The following is a 21,209-nucleotide window of genomic DNA, read 5'->3' as shown; positions in this document are numbered from 1 at the left end:
ATTTTTCTCTTCTCACTGAAGGCCAATGAAAAATTGCCCATTAAGAGACGCCAGACTTCAGACTGGTGTTTGGAAGCCAGTCCTCCCTTCCCAAGAGTTTATCTGTTCCTCTGTCTTCAGTTTGACCTACTTTGTATCTTAATGTTTCCCAGATTTACATCTGGCTTTCTGGCTCTTCTCCCCTGGTGCATCTTTCTGGAGGAACAAACCAAGTCTGACCATAAAACTGTAACATGCCTGTCATAGGAAACTTGGAAACACAGAAAAATGCAAAGAGAAAATAAAAATCACTACAATTTTACTACCCATTGATAATTATCGTGGAGAGTTTTTGATGTTTTCAGACTTTTTTCCTCTGCCTGTGTGTCACACATGCAGACACACACACACCGAGTCAGTTTTTAGAAATCAAATCTGTCATCTCTTCTGACACTGCTAAGTCTGATCCCCCTCGTGTATTTATGTCACATAGCAGAGTCACCTCCTGTTTATATAACTAAACTGGAGCCACTGAATCACTGAGTCCTTTGATTTTTTCCTTTTGTAGCTCTTGAGTTGGTTCCTTTCCCCATGCCACATGCTTAGTAGAGACCCTTCTCATCTCCTGCCTGGATTATTACAGCAACAGATTAACTAGTCATTTTGTGACCTCTTCCTCCTCTCCAGTATATTCACCATGTCTTCAAAGTACTCTTTCTGAAACAGCCCAGATACGAAATTCTTACATATAAAACTATTTCAAGAGAAAGCCCAGGCTTCTGTCATGTCACGTTCAAGACTGTTCTTAAACCCCCCTTCAGCCTCATCTCCTCCTGCCCCCCTGATAATCCACGTGACTACCATGTACCCCCCCCCCACCCCCCCTCACTTCATCAGCCAGTCAGAGGCTTCCGTTCTTTTCAGATGTTAATGGAGCTGAAGGGACCTCATGTGATCCCTGGCCATCAGTTGAATCTGTTCTTGGATGAAATACCAGGTTTGACCTGTATGACTGTTTGCCTTTTTCCCTCAGTCACCAAGGAGCTGGTTAGCTGGATGAGAGGGCATGAATCATCGGTGTTTTCAATCTCTGTGCACGGATCGGGGAGATACGCCATCACCACCTCCTCTGATACAGCACAGCTCTGGGACTTGGATACCTTCCAGAGAAAAAGAAAGCTGAATATTCTCCAGTCTGTGGGAATACAGAAGGTCAGTGGACGGAGCACGTCTTGGTCTGTGGTGCTTCCCAAGCTAGTTTCTGGATCAGCTGGATACGGATGTTAAAAGTAATGTTTCACTTTGTCTCAGTTATGTCAGCAAAAGCAAAACTGTTTTATTATTTATACTATGTAACTTCAACTTTAGTTAGGTGATAGTTTTTACTTAGCTGATTGATTTTGTTTTATTTCTTAACCCAGTTATGAAAAAGTCTAAATGTATAGAAGATTTTTAAGAATTTCACAAGGAACACATGTACATCACCGCCTAGATCCTAATGTACCATACTGTATTTTGTTGCTGTTTGGTTGCTAAGTTGTGTCCAACTCTTTGTGACCATATGGACTGTAGCCCGCCAGGCTCCTCTGTCCATGGGATTCTCCAGGCAGGAATACTGGAATGGGTTGCCATTTCCTCCTCCAGGGGATCTTCCTGTGTCTCCTGCATTGGAAGGTGAATTCTTTACTGGTAAGCCACCTGGGAAGCCCATACCATACTTACTATATTATGGATCTATGCATCTGTCTGTCCCTTCGTTTATTAACTCACTTTTTTTTTTTTTAAGTAAATTTCAGACATCAGTACACTTGCTCATCAGTGCTTCAGCCTGCATTTAAATTGGGTTTAGTATTTGTTGATGTAAACTCTTGCTTTTAATGCATGTCTTAAGCATTCATTTGTTAAATTTTGATAAATGCATATACATTTGTAATGTGCAAACCTATTGTTACCACCGGAGAAGGCAATGGCACCCCACTCCAGTACCTTTGCTTAAAAAAATCCCATGGATGGAGAAGCCTGATAGGCTGCAGTCCATGGGGTTGCTAAGAGTCGGACACAACTGAGCGACTTCACTTTCACTTTTCACTTTCATGCATTGGAGAAGGAAATGGCAACCCACTCCAGTGTTCTTGCCTAGAGAATCCCAGGGCCAGAGGAACCTGGTGGGCTGCTGCCTATGGGGTCGCACAGAGTCGGACACAACTGAAGTGACTTAGCATAGCATTGTTACTACCATCCCAGAAAGTTCCATCATATCCCTTCCCAGATAAGCACTCCTCTGATGTTTTTCTACTGTGGGTTAGTTTTATCTGTTCTAAAATTTCACAGAAGTAGAGCTTTTCAGTAATAGTGTGTGTAAAGCCTTTTTTCATTCAGCATTATGTTTTTGAGATTCATCCTTGCTGTTTTATGTATCAGTAGTTTGTACCTTTCTATTGCTTATCAGTATTCCATTGTAGACATGTATCACTTTTTAAAAATCCATTTCTTGTGTTTTTAAGGTTTGTTTTTGTTTGCTACTTGATTAGCTAAATGCTGTTTTCAGGATTGCATGTCCCATTTAATCATTTTGCTTCAGGTTATATTATACCTGCAGTATTGCTTTTAATTTCTTGGTTATTAGCATGAACAACTAGCAGTTCATGTCAACCAAAATCTTATTTTGTAGTCTCCACGAAAATCCCAGGGTTCTTAATCATTTAAAAAAAGATATAAGTTATAGCCAGCTTACTCATCAGGAATTTAGGTCAAATGCCTTAGTAGGTTTTTTCTTTGATTGCTTTAATACTTAAATTATTTTAAAGTCTAAGAAAGAGAACACTGAGAGTTGAAGCCACAATGGAAACAGTCATGAAACAATGACACAAAAACCATCTGTTATTTTCACCATGAAACTAGAATAGTGCACACTGAATAGCTGCCATATTAAGCGTGGCTTGGTTGTTCAGACATTTTAGTTTAAAAAAATAGGATTCCAAATCTTAGTGATAGAATAAGTGTATTAAAGGTAAATACAGTATTGCAATAGACAGGTAAGTATATTGTTCTAAAATAATAGAATATCATAGTCTAAGTTACCAGCAAGTTCTTCCTCAAAAGACTAGATAGTAAACATCTTTGGCTTTGCTGGCAAAGAGCAAAATTGAGGATATGTGTGTACTTTCATAACCACCTGAAATGACAGAATTTTAAAACATAAAACTCATTCTCCTGGGCCGTACAAGAACTGGAGATGAGTCAGATGGTTGTCACTCCTGGCTTATTCTGTTGAAAACAGGAAGTAATTGTAAACTAAACTTAAAGCAAAACTTTAGTTCTTATCAAGTGTTTATTAAGCTTATATTTTTACTGTGGTTTTTACTTCTAAACTTTTATTGGGATATATTGATTTACCACGTTGTGTCACTTTCAGATGTATAGTAAAATCGATTAGTTACACATATACACGTGTCCACTCTTTAGATTCTTTTTTTTTTTTTTAAGTTATTTATGTATTTGTCTGCCTCATGTCTTAGTTGAGGTACACAGAATCTTCCTTGTGGCACACAGACTCTTGTTGTGCATGGGCTCAGTAATTGTGTGTGGGCTTAGTTTCCCCGAGGCAGGTGGGGTTTTAGTTCCTTGGCTAGGGATTGAACCTTCATCCCCTGTGTTGCAAGGCAGATTCTTAACCACTGGAAGACCACAGAAATCCCTTTTTAGGTCTTTTCCCATATAAGTAAGCCATTACAGAGTATTGAGTAGAATTCCCTGTGCTATGCAGTAGATTCTTTTTAGATCTGTTTCACCTACAGTAGTGTATAGATGCCAGTCTCAGTCTCTCGTTTATCCTTCCCCCTTTTATCCCCTGGTAACCATAACCATAAAGAAAGCTGAGCGCCGAAGAATTACGCTTTTGAACTGTGGTGTTGGAGAAGACTCTGGAGAGTCCCTCGGACTGCGAGGAGATCCAGTCAGAAAGGAGGTCAGTCCTTAGTGTTCATTGGAAGGACTGATGCTGAAGCTGAAACTCCAATACTTTGGCCACCTGATGCAAAGAACTGACTCACTGGAAAAGACCCTGATGCCAAGAAAGATTGAAGGCGGGAGGAGAAGGGGACGACAGAGGATGAGATGGTTGGATGGTATCACCGACTCAACGGACATGAGTTTGAGTAAACTCTGGGAGTTGGTGATGGGCAGGGAAGCCTGGTATTCTGCAGTCCATGGGGTCGCAAAGAGTCAGACACAACTGAGCGACTGAACCAAACTGAACTGAACCATAAGTTTGTTTTCTACATCTGTGACTCTACTTCTGTTTTATAACTAAGTTCATTTGTACCGTTTTTTTTTTAGATTCCACATTTAAGTGATGATATTTGTCTTTCTGTGTCTGACTTCACTCAGTATGACAATCTTTAGGTCCATCCACTTGCTGCGGATGGCATTGTTTTGTTCTTTTTTATGGCTGAGTCTGCTTTTATATTTTAAATACTAATTTTGTGGGGGTTTTTTCCCATTGATGACACGTGGTAACACATGATGATATGAGTTTCATTTATGATGGCTCTTTTGATCTAAAATGGTCTCCCACCTTTTCTCTCTTATTCCCATAACATTAATTTTTTTTTTTTTAAACCAGGCCAGTTAGTTGTGTTGGAAAATGCCACACATTCTGGATTTGTGTTACTGTCTCCTCATTGCATCATTTAACTTGTTTTCTCACCTGATATCTTGTACGTTCAGTTCAGTCACTCAGTTGTGTTTGACCCTTTGTGACCCCACGGACTGCAGGGCGCCAGGCTTCACTGTCCATCACCAACTCCGCCTGGAGCTTGCTCAGGCTCATGTCCATCAAGTTGGTGATGCCATCCAACCGTCTCATCCTCTGTCCTCCCCGTCTTCTCCCGCCTTCAATCTTTCTCAGCATCAGGATCTTTTCCAGTGAGTCAGTTCTTCGCATCAGTGGCCAAAGTATTGGAGTTTCAGCTTCAGCATCAGTCCTTCCAATGAATATGCAGGGCTGATTTCCTTTAGGATTGACTGGTTTGATATCCTTGCAATCCGAGGGACTCTCAAGAGTCTTCTCCAACACCACAATTGAAAAGCATCAATTCTTTGGTGCTTAGATTTCTTTATGGTCCAACTCTCACATCCATAGATGACTGCTGGAAAAACCGTAGCTTTGTCTAACAAACCTTTGTTGCAAAGTAACAGCCGATGCTACTGATTTCTTGTAAACTTGAATTTAAGCCTAAAGTCTTGAGTAGATTCACATGAATCATTTTTGACAAGCTATTCACCTTGTGTGTAAGATGGAAATAATAATAGTGCTCACCTCAGGGCTGGTTTCGGGACTGAGTATGATAATCTATGCAAAGCCCTTAGCACGAAGCTTGTGCATAGTAAGTGCTTAGTACAAGTTAGCTGCAGCTGCTGTTCTTTCTATATTGCTGTTATTTTTGTTATCTATTATCCAGCTTTATAGGATTATTTCAGTGTAATTAGATATCTTCTAAAAAGCTATAAGGTAACTGTATTAAATAGATGCATAATCCCTTATTAGCAACTCAAAAACTCAGATGTTTTTTAATAACTCATTTGGTGGCAGAATCTGATTGGAATTCATCTGGCAGCAAAATCTGAATTAAGTTGACATGACGCTGAAATATGAATATATTTGAGTATGGGGTGCTGCTCCAAGTCACTGAGAGTTCTACATAATATTATAGATTATGCATTGTATTGGGCTTCCCTGGTGGCTCAGATGGTAAAGAATCTGCTTGCAATGCGGGAGACCCAGGTTTGATCCCTTTCTCAGATCAGTTCTGAATTCTGGAACACATCTTCCCTAAAGGTTTCGGATTAGAAACTATCAGTCAGTAGTTTGACTTTGACTTCAAAATGTTTTTAAAGAATTTACTGCTCCATCTGCTTTCCACTGATTTTTCTACCTAGCAGTAGTGGTAATTGATAGTACTAGATAGCAATACCACAGGTGGCTCGGTGTTAAAGAATCAACCTGCAGTGCAGGAGACGCAAGGAGACTTGGGTTCAATCCCTGGATCAGGAAGATCCCCTGGAGGAGGAAATGGCAATCCACTCCAGTATTCTTGCCTGGAAAATTCCTTGGACAGAGGAGCCTGGCAGGCTACGGTCCATAGCATCACAAAGAGTCCAACACAACTAAACAGCAGCAGTAATAGATACCAATTGTTGAGTCCTTATTATATACTTGGGCTTCCCTGGTGGCTCAGAGGTTAAAGCATCTGCCTGCAATGCAGGAGACCTGGGTTCGATCCCTGGGTCGGGAAGATCCCCTGGAGAAGGAAATGGCAACCCACTCCAGTACTCTCGCCTGGAGAATCCCATGGACAGAGGAGCTTGGTGGGCTACAGTCCACGGGGTCGCAAAGAGTCGGACACGACTGAGCAACTTCACTTTACTGTTATATACTTAATACTTTGTTTTGTTATTTTTAAGCTTAAATAAAGGTGGATACAATTATCCCCATTTTACAGTTGGGGAAACTGCACTTCAGAAATATTGAGTAACTTGCCCAGTGTCATGTAGCTTATGAAAAAGGTACAGTTCTGAGCTGAAGCTTGGTTTACTCTGAGATGGCTCCATTATGCTCTCAGGTGAACCAATTACATTTCTTCGAATTAGAAAATTTTGATTCTTTTGTTGATACTAGGAGGTAGGACACTTAGCTCTGTTAGCTAGAGATTTTGGAATAAATCCTGAGATTTCTGTTTACTGTGGTTCAGTATGAATCAGACAAGGTTTTGTGATGATGGCATCAGAGAACACTTAATAAGTGTCATAAGCTTAGCCTGTATACGAATGGGCACTCACTAAATTTTTGCCAAATTGTACATTTCACTGTTAACTTTCTCTAACTACTATCCTGAACTCTTTCAACTTTGAAAAGAATTCATGTACCTCTCAAAAGTGAATTGGGAAGCCTAGGATTTTCATGTTTTGTAAGGAAAAGGTGCAGCCAACCTTCAAAAAGTATATTTTGTTAGTACTCTTGAAGTTTTTTCTAAGCATTTTGTGTTTGTCAGGAGATGACACTATCTAAGTAATGACATGATTCATTAGGAACAATTTTATAATCATTAAAATCTGGCAATTAAAATTACAAATCTAGTAATGAATAATCATGTAGGCAATAATCTATCACAGCTATTCCTCAAAATAGCAGCTGATGCTCATTAACTTTTAAGCTTTTGCTTCTCCCAGTAGGAATAAACTTTATTACTTTTCTAGAAAAATACTGCTAATTATAATAAAAATTTCAAGACACTTTCTCTGACATCGGATTGGAAACCGTTTTCATGCATCCATTATAGATTGTAATGTATTCACTGACAGTTCTTTCTGTACGACCTTCATATTACAAATCTTCTTAATATAATGGAACTGTTGGCAAAAGACCTACCAGATTGTCTTTGATAAAGTGAGCCTAGGACAAAAGTGAGGAGGAGCTGGATCAGGCAAGGGGCTCAGCATCTGATGTAGTTGAGCTAGCATCTTTTAGAGTCTTACAGCTGTAGTCCTTAGTAGATTGTTCTAACTAACCGGTATGTTCCATAGTACATTTTGTGTGCACATATGTATGTTTTCTAGCATTATTATCAAAAAAGAGATAATGTATTATATATAATATATATGTAAATGTGTATGTTTACAATGCTCTAAAATTTTTATAGTAATGTTTTTAACTATTGGAATCATTGCCTAACTGTATGTATACAATAGCTGCATGACAATAATACAGATTAGTTGCAAGGCTGCCATATTTCATGTGGATGCTTTACTGACCCATTGTTTTTGTAACACTGGGGAAAGCCATGGTAGATGCAGTGTTGATCCTGCTTTTTCTCTGGACATCTCTCTCACTACTGTGATGATGGTTACATCTAGATTCTGAATACTCAGAGACACTCTAGTCCAGTGTTAGAGATGCTGAACACTTCATCCCCAAAGAATGTATGGATAGCACTCCCTCTGACACCAGTAAAATTGTGAAGATGTCAGAATAAAAGGAAACAAATCCTTAAAGGTGCTCTGCCTCCTCTACGAGTCCCTGCCCCTCTCTTTCCAACACAAAAACAGTCATATGTTTTAAAAATAATAAAGCTTGTAAAGACACAGTAGTAGACACAAGAAGATGTGTTCAAATATAAAGTGTTATAGTCAGTTCTGATGTGTTTAAGAAGGCCGATCTGGATGGAACCGAAGAACAAATACCTAGAACTCGACATAAACTGTTAAAGGTGAAGATGCATATACTATACAACTTAGTAAGAAAAAGGTTTATTCATTCATTTATTCAACAAAAAACTGTTGCGCACCTTTACTAAGTTCTAGTCATTGCGCTGCCACTGACCACACAAGAATAAGCAGGATAGACAAGACTCGGTTCTGCCCGCTCAGAACCACCCAAGTATCTTCAGCTGTGAAGGATGTTGCGTCTCTTGCTCAGTTTTGTCCACAGTGTTTGGGGTTCTATGCATAGGGCGTCAGGGTAGATTTCCTGTGGGCAGACGACTGTATAAAGAAATTATAATTCTTCTGTGGTTCAGAGGAACAAAATAGAAGATCAAAGCTGTATTGAGGGAAGAATAAATAGCTAGAGCTGTAACTATTAGCTGTTTGCAGGAATTTATTTTGAGGAGATAGCTACGAATGCTTGTTCTTAGGGTATTGAATTTTTTTCATGTTCTTTGTTTCCTTTCCTACCTCCCTCTGCGTGTTTTACACAGATGGCACACAAAGTTCTGTTTGAGGCCATTGAAACTTATGAGAAAATATTGGTCAGTTTTAATAAAAATGTTATATTATTGAAGTAAGCATTGCTTACTGCTTATGTAAAAGAGAAATAGAAATTATGAGAATAAAATGATATTTTCAGCTTTTCCACCAATTTCAATCTCAATTGTGCATTAAATAAATTGAATCTCTAATAAAATATGAGAATCTCTAATAAAATATAAAATCTCTAACATGTATTTTCAAGTTTTTATTTTGCAAATAATGCTTAGCAAACATTTATAGACATTTATCTTAAAGCATTTTGCTGGTTTTTTTCTCAAAGAATTAACCCTTAGAAGCAGATTGGTTATTCAGAAGAAATTTAAGACTGTTGAGATAAATACAGTATCTTTAGTCAGCTTTTACTACCAGCAGGAGTGTATCACAGTTCCTTTTCTATAGTTTCACCAACATTTAATATTTTTAACACTTGATTGTTAGTATTTAATACTGTATATTAGTATATAACTTATAAATATACTATGTATATTTTGTGTGTATGTATGGTTTGTGTTTTGTATAGTTCGTGCATTATTTTAAAGTAAATTTGATACACATAAAATGGTGTCTTATTTTCATCTGAATCTTTTATAAGGTTAAATATTTTAAGAATTGTTATTATTTTATGGATAAACTTGTCATTATAGTCACCTATTTTTTGTTTAAAGGAGTTTACCTTTTCTTTTGATTTATAATAGTATATAAAATATCAGTTTTATCCCCTGGCACGTATTGTAAATGTATTTTCTCCAGTTTAAGAAAAAATAATTTTAAGAAAGAATTAACTACTTGTAAATTTTAAACTTAAAGAGGGTTAAATGATCCTTATATAAACAATAACTTTTTTTCCTCCCTTTTTAGGTTTTCTTTCTACCATTAAGTAATACTATCCTCAGCTGTTTTAAAGATAATTCCATCTTCGCCTGGGAATGTGATACTCTTGTTTGCAAATATCAATTGCCAGCTCCACCTGAAAGCTCTAATATATTATACAAAGTGTTCGCTGTGACCAGGTAATGTTCACTTTGAGACACTGAGGATTTTTATGAAATTTAATTTCCAGTGAAATTTTATAGATTTTCATTCAGTATTTTATTGTCATACGAGCAAAAGTTTCCTTTAAACTAAGATATGATCTGAGATATGGTATTAAATTATTTACTTGTTGTACACAAAAATATAAAAAGTATATGAAATCCTAAGGCTGGTATTCTCATTAGCTATAAAAAGCATCAACTAATAGCCACTCCTATCTTGTCTATAATTCTGCCTGTATTTAGTCACATACAATTCTTTGCGATCCCATAAACTGTCCTCCAGTCTCCTTTGTCCATGGGGTTTTCCTTGCAGGAACACTGGAGTAGATTGCCATTTCCCCCTCCAGGGGATCGTCCCAACCCAGGGATCAAGCCTGTGTCTCCTGCACTGGCAGGCAGATTCTTTACCACTGGTAACTGTCTACTACTTCCGTACTGTGTCGTTGTAAAGCAAAGCCCAAGCATATCATTTCATGCATAAATATTTCAGCGTGTATCCCTAAAGGATAGGAGCCTTTTTGAAACACAGCTGTGGTACTATCATTACACCTTTACACATTCATAATAATATATCTAATTATTATTCATAGTTCACAATTGGTCTAATAATCATTTTTGTGGTTGGTTCAAGTTAGGAACAAAATACGGTTCACACATGGCCTTGGTTGATACATCTCTATTTTCTTTGCAGTTAACTTGTTAAAGAACTGGTCATTTGTCCTGAAGTATTCTAGATTCTGCTTTTTGCATCCCTGTGATGCTATTTAATGTGATCTTCTCTCATCTGTGTTTACTATAAACTGGTTATGTCATTTCCTGTAAGTTGGAGGCTTGATCTGATCTGGTTTGATCTGAGAGCAAGAAGACATTGTAGGTGGTTGGTGTACTTTCATCTGCAGGAACACAGAACTCTTTCTTATGATGTTAATGGTCACTGGTGGTCATCACCTAGATATCCTGTGTTGCATTGGAGGTTAGCAAAATGGAACTAACTATTCTGTCTTTCCTTCTCCTTTATTAACCAGAACCTTCTAGAGAAAGAAACTTCGTCTCATCAACTCTTTGGTTACTTTGCTGTACAGTTAGTAAAGGAAAAGCAGGATAAAATGCTTGACTTCTTCATCTTAAAAACAGAAAACCTTTTTCCCCAAAATAATGGATTGTTTATTGGCACATTCAGAGGTGACCATTGAAGGTCTTTTGTCTTTAGTCTTTGTAAACTCATGGATTTAAGCATAGTTGACATAGTTTGACTCATTAAAATTATTATTCTTAGTGATGCTCTGGTTCTCTCATCTTTGACCAGTGAGATTATCTTCAGGTCGACTCTGAACCCTCTTGATACAACCCCTTGTCTATGATGTGTGTGTGTTGTCGCTCAGTCATGTCTGACTCTTTGCAATGCTGTGGACTGGAGCCCGCCAGGCTCCTCTACCCATGGAATTCTCCAGGCGAGAATATTGTAGTGGGTTGCCATTCCCTTCTCCAGGGGATCTTCCTGACCCAGGGATTGAACCCATGTCTCCTGTGTCTTTGCAGGCAGATTCTTGATCACTGAGCTACCAGGGAAGCCCTTTTTCAGGCTACTGCAATATAATAGCTTTCTTACTTTGTGTATTTTTAATCTCATTTCCTAAAGTCAGTCTCTGCAAAGCAGCTAGAGTGGTCTTCTTGAATCATTAAATCATTTCCCTATCCAACTCCCTTGAAAGGCTTTACATTGCTCTTAGGAAAATCCAGCTCCCTGCCATATCCCCTGAGGCCTTTTGTCCTCTGTTCTAGGCTTCCCTCCCTTTTGTCATCTTATTGCCTTCCCCATCTAATTTAAGTGTTCAGCCACACTTGAATATTGCTTCTCATTCTTCCTTATATATTGACCTTATTCCTGTCTCAACATTTTTGTATTGGCCAGTCAGCAATACTGACAAGCATGGAACTCTTCCTCCAGGTCACCCTGTGACTGGCCCATTCACATCATTCTTGCAGTAGATCTCCGTCCTTTCCCAGCTCTGTAACATCACCTGTTTAAATTGATAAACATTAAGAATTAATTTCCTCAGAGGTGCTAGCCACATTTTAGTTCTCAGCAACCACACGTGGCTAATAGTGACTCTCTTGGTTCTTGCTGTTTGGGTTTTTGTTTGTTTATTTTTGGCTGCATCTGGTCTTTTCTCTAGTTGTGGCGAGTGGGGGCTGCTCCTCTTGCAGTGCGCAAGCTTCTCATTCTGGTGGGTTCTCTTGTTGTGGCGTGTGCGCCAGCAGTTGTGGCTCTCAGGCTCTAGAGCGAGGGCTTAGTGGCCCACAGCATGTGGAATCTTCCCCAGTCAGGGATGGAACCTGTGGCCTTTGCATCAGATTCTTATCCACTGTACCACCAGGGAAGTCCAGTAGTGACTTTTGGACAGTGTAGGAGAGAACATTTCCATCATGATACTGAATCAAGTTGGACAGTGCTGCTATAAATAATTAATCCAGTCTTTTTTACCTGTCTGTTTTGCAGGGATGGCCGGATCCTGGCTGCAGGGGGCAAATCAAATCACATTCATTTGTGGTGCTTGGAAGCTAAACAGCTGTTTAGAATTATCCAGATGCCCACCAAAGTTCGTGCCATTCGCCATCTGGAATTTCTTCCTGATAGTTTTGATGCTGGTTCTAATCAGGTTAGTAACATAAAGGTTAGTAATGTGGTACTTTTTTGGGAAAAATTGTATCAATTTCTGCACTATATTCTCTCATTTAACTTATGGCAGCCTGATTGTTTCAAGGATTTGAAATTGCCAAAAACTTGTTAAGAGTCTAAAACTGAAAAAATGGAAACATCTTAGGTTCTATATATTCATGATAATTTACCCTTTTTCCTAAAATCGGTATACTTTCTGTCATACTCTGGCTTACAGGGTGATGAAGTGTGCTATTTTTTTATTTGACCCTTAAAGAATTCTTTGAGCATAGGCAGGGAATGTTTCGCAGACTGTGACATGAAACTAGGTGACTTGTCAGCACTGCTGTTGTAAGGATTAAAAGTAGGACTGGGTGGAAATTTTCTTGCTTTTTTGTTGTGCTGTGTTTTATCTACCGTTAGCAGGTTGCCTCAAGCCTATGAAACGTGTTTTCTTTCTATTTAGCCTTAGTTTACAAAGTGCTTCCCTTCCACATACCCTTTTTCTTTTTCATAGTTGGGCAATTGAACCTTAACTTCTTTATTTTAAATTATCTTGGGTCTTGCCATTAACAAATTTTATATGTGTGTGTGTTTTATGTATACATATATTTGTGTATTTATGTATATATGTATGATGTGTGTGTATCATATCTATTTTAAGTTTTCTGAGTAGATAATGCTTTCACATGGTTGAAAGCATTTTAAAAAAATAGGCATAAAGTGAACTCTTACTTTCTGTCTCATTTGCCCAGTTACTCACTCTCCAAAACCACTGCTGTTATGTAATCTTATGTTTTTCCCATTTTGTACTTTTTTCTTTACTTAGTTTACCTTGAAGATTATCCTATATCAGTACAAAACTTCATTCTTTTTTACAGCTGTATAAATTTTTTAACCAGTCCTTTATTATTGGGCACTCAACCTGTTTTTGGTTCTCTTCTAGCACAGATAATACTGCACTGCATCACTTTTGCACATGTCACTTCACACATCCTGTCTGCAGGGAAAGATAAAATCCCAGAGTTAAATAGTGGTACCAGCATTATGTGCATCTGTAGTTTTGATAGGTCTTGCCTTCCAGAGAAGTTGCATCAACTGAATGAGGGGGTTCCTACCATCTGGCCAACAGAAAAGCATGCTTTTTAGATTGTCACCTTCAAATTGCCTCCAGCTACCTCCAAACTGTAGGCTTTCACATAACAAGGGATGTCAGGGTTTCACAGAATCGCCTGGCGACACAGCCTGCCAGCCCCTGGCCCGGGAAAGAGCCTGTAGACGAAGCAGCAGAGGGCTTTATTGTTTTATGCATTTAAGCTTTTTTAGTACGTGTTTTTAATTTTTCAAGTTGTATGAGTTACAGCTGTTTTTTTCCCCCTTAAAAGACTAGCTTCCTTCAGACTTCCCCCCACCCCAACACTGTCCTTTGCAGCTCACAGACTTTCTCCCTCCACAACCCAAATGCTGGTTACAACAGCGAGGTCACAGGTTTGTGTGGGGCACCAGGACAGCTGTCAGCTCTGCTCAAGCTGAGGATGGAGAAGGGAAACAAGCCCTCCAGCCTCCCCGCTTCTGCCAGCCAGTATGGAGTCAAAGTGGAGAACTGTACGCCTCTCTCCTTCCCCTGGAGGGGTTGGTGGAGATAGGCCTGCCTGTGGGAAGGGAAGAGGCTGAGGTGACCTTTCTGTAGTCTCCCAGGATAGGCTCCTTACTGGTTCTGGTTAGGGCCAGGCTTATCTGGACCTGAACTGGGCAAATCTGCATGAGCTGTGAATAGGGATTTTAAAGAAACATCGTGGCTCTCTGCGAGTATGGTCTCCTCTGATTGTCCTCTACCCCACCACTGCACGCCCCCCAAGAGAGAACATAGGTAAATACACATGTGTGTACGTGTGTAGTTTAACTTTTTAAAATTGAGGTGTAATTGACAGAGAACATGTTAGTTTCAGGGCTTCCTTCATAGCTCAGTTGGTAAAGAATCTGCCTGCAATGCAGGAGGACCCTGGTTCAATTCCTGGGTTGGGAAGATCCACTGGAGAAGGGATAGGCTACCCACTCCAGTATTCTTGGACTTCCCTTGTGGCTCAGCTGGTGAAGAATCCGCCTGCAATGCAGGAGACTGGGTTTGATCCCTGGGTTGGGAAGATCCCCTGGAGAAGGGAAAGGCTACCCACTCCAGTATTCTGGCCTGGAGAATTCCATGGGCTATATAGTCCATGGGGTCACAAAGAGTCAGACAGGACCAACGATCTTCACTTTCACTTTCATGTTAGTTTCAGGTGTATAACAGGATGACTTAGTATTTGTATGTATATATTGTAAAATAGTCACCATAATAGGTCAAGTTAACATCTGAGACTTGAATTTTAAATGTGTTTTAGGAACTCACATGTTGTTTCTCTCTACTCTTAGGTTCTTGGAGTGCTAAGTCAGGATGGTATTATGAGATTTATTAATATACAGACTTGTAAACTTCTCTTTGAAATTGGGAGTCTTGATGATGGAATTAGCTCATCAGTAATTAGCCCACATGGACGGTACATTGCATCTATTATGGAAAATGGCAGTCTGAACATATACTCAGTTCAGACTTTAACGAAAGAAATAAATAAGGTATGTTATCAAGTAAACTTCCCTTTTTTCTTTTAAGATTTAAATGTTGTATCATCAAAAATAAAAGCTCTGTTACAATTTTTTAACTTTCTTGCACCATTATCCCTTTTTCTGGATATGTTTTCTCGCTCTTACTCCCAAAGCCACATCTCCAGACTTTGCTCACCTATGCTCCATTCTTAAACTGCTGCCTTTGTCAAAGGCCTCTGTTTGTTGTCCCTGTCCCATTCAAGGTACCCCCTGATCTGCTTCCTGAAAAAGGTCCGCAGTCCCAGTCTGTTCATTTTTTTCTCTTTCTTCCCCTCTTGCAGGCTAGACACCTTGGAGCACCTATGACTGTATCTATTCCTCTCTTTCCCGAATTGAGTCAATACTAAGTTATGTACTCCTTGAATCTGAAATGTCTGTACGTGGGCCACCTGTTCGCCATCTCGGCCATCCTTGTCTTGGTGCTCACTGACTGCTCTCGAATAATAGTAATCTCAATAAATACACCTAAACTCAGAGCCCTCGGTGCCTGCCCCTCCTCATCACTCATCTTCCACATACTATATTTCTAAAATAAGACTTTCATCATCTAAACTAACGCTGTTCTTGTGGCCTCCGTTCCTTTGCCTCTTGCATTAAGTCCAGACTCTTCTCCTGCCTCTCAAAATCTTCTCTATTCTTGTCTTCTCTACCTAGCGTGTTTCCCTGCGCTTTCTACTTCCTTACTATCCCTTGTAGACACCGTGTGCGTTTCTACATCTGTTGTTCCCCTACACATTTCATCTGAAATATACTTCCCCCTTCTCTTATGGTAATCTAGAATTTCTCCGGCTTGTTGCATCAAATAACAAAGCAAGTTGTACTTTAGATTGTTTCCTTCTCTTTTCTGGGGTGGGGAGGGGAATATTTTTAAGAAAGAAATTATTTATTTTTATTTGGAGGATAATTCCTCTGCAATGTTGTATGGGTTTCTGCCATATATCAACATGAAATCAGCTGTAGATACACCTGTGTCCCCTCCCTCTTGACCGTCCCTCCCACCTCCCACCCCGCCCCACCCCTCTGTGACGCCACAGAGCGTGTCCTGTAGTAAATTCGCACTGGCTGTTTTACATATGGTGATGCACAGGCTTCAGGCTGTTCTCTCAGTTTGTCCCACCCTCTCCTTTCCCCACTGTGTCCACAAGCCTGTTCTCTATGCCTGTGTCTCTGTTGCCCTACAAATGCGTGCATCAGTGAGAAGTTCTTATTACAGAGAAAAAGCAAAAGATACAGATAAGCAAATAATTGAGTAAGTCTAACCATTCTCAGATGATTTTGAAACATATGCCTACCGAGTATTTTTTTCTATGTGTATAAATGTATGCAGTCAACCTGCATATTCACAGATTCTATTTGTGAATCTGTCTGCTGGTGAAATTCAGTTTTCAGTAACTCAGCGTTGTGGCAACTCTGTAAAACATAACTACTGCGAATAATGAGAATTGTTTCTGTGGCAGGTGCACATGTGAATACATTTTCTTTAAACATGTAATTATACTCTACTATTCTTGGAGACTTAAAAAATTTTAATAACATTATTTGCACTTAATGAGAGTTGTTAGCCTAGCTGGATATATAAGAGTTAGGTAAATGTTATTAACAGAACAAGAGATCTGAGAAAAACCAAGATAAGCATGTCATTGGCTTCCTCTCTGTTATTTGTTAAGCAAATTGAGATCAGATTGATGAAAAGCTAGCTTATAACAGAAGTAGGATTCCAGTGTCTCTATGGCTATTCCAGGCTTACAGAATGGCCAGGTTTATACAAAACTTACTAACCGTGTCCCATTCCTTCAAGTCCTGTTTTCTTGCCATTGAAGAATTTCTGGTATTCTGCTGATAATAAGTAAGCTAATTCCTATTTCTGTGGTGAAGTTTCAACACTCCTGAGGTGTGGCAATTCAGGTCATATCTCAGGCTCCAACTTTTGGGAGACTCTTTGATGCAAGAACTATGAAAAATGCGGCACTAGAATTAGTGTTTTAATAATGATTTAGAAGAATGGACTGAGGTTAGAAGATAGTTCAAGGATGTTAAAGATGGGGAGTATTCAGAAGTCAGACCACTATTAATTGCATTTCATAGACAAAGAGTTGAATCATAGAGTAGGTAGTCACTGTACTTTTTCTTTGGTCAGAGCTATTGCTACTATATTTTGCATTATTCTTATATTCTTTCAGATGTGAATAAATAATAATGTATCCCAGAAAACCACTATTTTTAAAACCCCTTACTGATACAGTTAAAACTTTAAATACTTTTCATAATTTTAAAACAAAAGTACAGTAGCAGTGCCATATATATTATTGCATTACCTACTCTTATACACTTCACAATGTTACGTGTCGTACATACTGTAATTGACAATAGGGGATGTTTTCCTGGTCTCCTGTAATAGATGCAAATTTCAAAAGCAAGGGGCTTCCCAGGTGGCTCAGTGGTAAAGAATCCGCCTCCCAATGCAGGAGACACGGGTTTGATTCCTGATTCAGGAAGATCTCCTGGAGAAAGAAATGGCAACCCACTGCAATATTATTGCCAGGAAAGTCCCATGGACATAGGAGCCTGGTGGGCTACAGTCCATGGGCTCATAAAAAGAGTCAACACAACTTAGCAACTAAGTGAGCAACTGCTGCTCCTTCAAAAGCAGAAGTCCTGAACTTTTGAAGGCAACATGAGAAAAAGTTTTGTTTGAAACCTCAAAGTAGTCTTTTTATAGTCTGTTGTTTAAAAAGAGGCAGAATGTTTGCCTTGTTCTACTTATTTCTTTTGGGGGTGAGGGAGGAGGAGGTCAAAAAAGTTTGCTTTATGCGTCAAAGCTTTCCCAGAGTGGTGATTTATTTCCATTGTACGTCATCATGGAAGAACAGTGTTCTGGCTTTCATGACAGCTTGATTCAAGGTGATGCATATAATTTGTGTTTTTTGGAAATCTAATATGTTCATTTGGACTTCTGGGTTTTTCCTCGTGTTCTCATATAAGAGGCACTGCCACTTTGACTTCAAGACAAATTTATCTAAAAAACACAAATCCATCTGTCTTTGATCTGGGTCTGGGCTAATTACTAAGGAAACACTCGGCCATAATGGTCTCAAACATTTAAACACCCTGTGAAAGTCATTGTACTTTAATCATGTTTGGAACTCAGAAAACCAGAGGTACTTTACCTGCTCATTTCCTTTGAACAAGGATGATCGTTTTATTTCAAAGAAGGTGTTATTCATGAAGGAAATGTCTTAGTCAAGTAAGTTGAAGTTGTTGAAGGCTTATCTTCCTATTTGATAAGCCCCATCAAAATGAGGGTTTGGCGTCTAAGCCGTGCTGTCTGCACACGGGCTCTGAAGCTGTGGATGCAGTTGAGGGCCTGACAGCCATCTCTGTGTAAGTTAGAAAATGTAACCAAGGACAGAGGCAGGGGTGCTGTGCTGTCAGAGGAAAGTCACGTGACAGTTTCCCTCGAAAGAAATTTCACTGGAGCCCAAAGAATACTAGGCTGCTTCTGTCAGCCTTTTAGAGGGCCATGGGCTACAGATTACTCCAGTACTACGAACTTTTATTGTGCAGGTATAAAAGATGGATTGATACTGTATGACTTAAGGCCAGCTTTCAAGGAATCATTCAGTTCTATTTATCTTTGTTAATCAAGATCTTTATTGTGTTCCTCAAAGGAATTTGGCAGAAATTTGCTTTGACTCAGTCAACAAGGAAACATTCTTGGACACTTTATTTATACTTTTTGTATCAAGGCACAGTATTAAATTGACCAAAATAAAATTTTTAAATACTGTGTTTGCAGGTCTATTTTCTAAAGATAGCCACTGGATTTTTTTTCCTCCCTTTTAGCCACCTCCTCCTTTAGTGAAAGTGATTGAGGATTTGCCTAAGAAGAAAGGGAATTCTGGCGATCTTAAGGTGAAAGTGACATCAGGAAGGGTACAGCGGCCAGCGAAATCAAGGGAGAGCAAAACACAGACCAGAATATTGAAACAAGACCTGAGTGGCAGTCTTGAAAAGAAAGAGGTAAGAATGTATTACACTTTTCATTTGTCCTGACTCTGCTGGAAACAGGTCTCATGATTCCTAGTCCATTATCGTTCTTCCTTCTCTTAAGAATTAAAAGGAAAATTTTAGAAAAGCAGAAAGTTGTAACTGAAATTATAACATGCTTTGTAAAACTTTTTAATATAAAATTTAAAAGCCTTTTTAATATAAAATTAATGCATACTTTTTTTTAAGTCAAACAGTATAGAATTTCACTGTCCAATATGGTAGCCACTAGTCACAAGTGGCTGGACTGATTTGAAATGTGGTGTATGTGTGAAGTGCACATCAGATACTGAAATTTTATTATGAGCAAAAGAAAGTAAAATATTTAAAAAATTGAAGTATATCTCATTTACAGTTTTATATTAGTACAAAATAGTGATTCAGTATTTTTATAGATTATATTCCATTTAAAGCTATTGTAAAATATTAGCTATATTCTCTGTGCTGTATATCTTGTTACATATCTATACTATTATATATATGACAAGCTTATTATATATAGTAATTTGTACTTAATTTCCTACCCCTAAAGAAGGAAAAGCATCATGTTAATAATATTATGCTGATTGTATTTTCAAATGATAATATTTTTATTACATTGGGTTAAATTATTAAATTTAATTTTTACCTGCTGCTTGTGACTTTTTTTAACATGGTTCCTACAAAACTTAAAATTACACTTGTCTCTTGGATTAACAGTTATCTGTCATAGAAGGCTGTAAAGGGACAAAACCCAAAAGTATAAATTCATGGCACTCCCCAGAGGTGATCATCGTTAATAATTGTTCATCTTTCAGAAATTTTCTGTGTATAAATATATACATATATATCTGTGTCTGTTACCTTTAAATATTTTTAATAAATGGAGTCATCTATATTACTGTTTTATAACTTGCTCTTATCATTTAACAGATTGACTATTTATATTAGTGCAGGTAGTGCTACAGCAGTTGAAAATATTTGCGTAGTATTGCATTTATGGATACACATGAATTTATCTCACTAGAACTCTGCTCAGTGGCATTTAAGTTGTAATATTAGTCTTCTGTTGATACATTCTGTGATGCAGTGGCTATTCTTTGAACATTTGCACAAACATATCTGTGATGCAGTGGCTATTCTTTGAACATTTGCACAAACATATCTGTAGAAGAATTTTTAAGTAAGAGCATGTGCATAAAAATTTTCATAGTAGCCAAATTGTTCTTCAGAATTTGTGTGTGTGTGATTTATTCAAGAAAAACTTAGAAGCCACCAAAATGTCCACCATTAGGTAACTAATCAATATAAATTATGGTAGAGCTTTATAGTAGAAATCTAAGAATATTTAAGAGGAAAGGGAAATGATTGTAGTATGTTAAATATAAAAAGCAAGCTACAAGAACTATATGTTTGGTTATCTGTGTGCTCACTCACTCAGTTGTGTCCAACTCTGAGACCCCATGGACTGTAGCCTGCAGGCTCCTCTGTCCACGGGGATTCTCGAGGCCAGAATACTGGAGTGGGTTGCCATGCCCTCCCTCCAGGGAATCTTCCCAACCCAGGGACTGAACCCAGATCTCCCACATTGCAGGCCAATTCTTTACCATCTGAGCCACTTTTAAAAAGATAGGGGTACTTATGTATTATTTTTAAAACTCTATAGGAAAGACTGAGTTACTAATAGAATTACCTATTTCAGTCAGTTTTATTATCTTCTTTATAGGGTTTTTTTTTTTGTATATTCCTTATTTTCTGGAATTGAAAGAAAATTATAACAATAGAGAAACTGCTAGCATTTTCAGGAACTTTTAAAACTTTTTATTAACAGTAAATCAGTCAGTCACATACACACAAATGGAGAGCTCAGCACATTTTTACAGACTGAATACACCTGCACTCTCAGCACCCAGATCAAAAAAAGGACCTTTCCCAGCACCCTCGAAGGCCCTCCACTTCTCCCTTCCAGGCACTTCGCCCCAAGGATAACTATCTCCTGTCTTTTAACACCTTAGATTAGTTCTGCCCCTTTTGTGCTTATGGTCATTGGGTCATTTAGT

The 21,209-nt window shown here is 38.5% G+C and overlaps 1 protein-coding gene across 10 annotated transcripts in view; it reads left to right on the top strand.

The window, feature by feature from the left end:
* TBC1D31 (TBC1 domain family member 31) overlaps positions 1-21,209 on the top strand; it is an 80,628-nt gene that overhangs the window by 29,147 nt on the left and 30,272 nt on the right. For 8 of the 10 annotated variants that reach the window (XM_060393691.1, XM_060393689.1, XM_060393687.1 and 5 more), the window contains 5 exons: positions 1,013-1,191; positions 9,646-9,797; positions 12,322-12,481; positions 14,893-15,093; positions 18,967-19,143. In XM_060393691.1, coding sequence (XP_060249674.1) covers positions 1,013-1,191; positions 9,646-9,797; positions 12,322-12,481; positions 14,893-15,093; positions 18,967-19,143 — 869 coding nt within the window. Of the gene's footprint in view, positions 1-1,012; positions 1,192-1,405; positions 1,669-9,645; positions 9,798-12,321; positions 12,482-14,892; positions 15,094-18,966; positions 19,144-21,209 lie in introns of those variants that run through there. The other 2 variants (XM_060393693.1, XM_060393692.1) reach the window with 2 other exon arrangements.

This window comes from Ovis aries, chromosome 9 (genome assembly GCF_016772045.2).
Source record: "Ovis aries strain OAR_USU_Benz2616 breed Rambouillet chromosome 9, ARS-UI_Ramb_v3.0, whole genome shotgun sequence".
NCBI lineage: Eukaryota > Metazoa > Chordata > Mammalia > Artiodactyla > Bovidae > Ovis > Ovis aries.
Note: the sequence above shows the minus strand (reverse complement) of the source record. Positions and strands in the feature narration are given on the sequence as shown.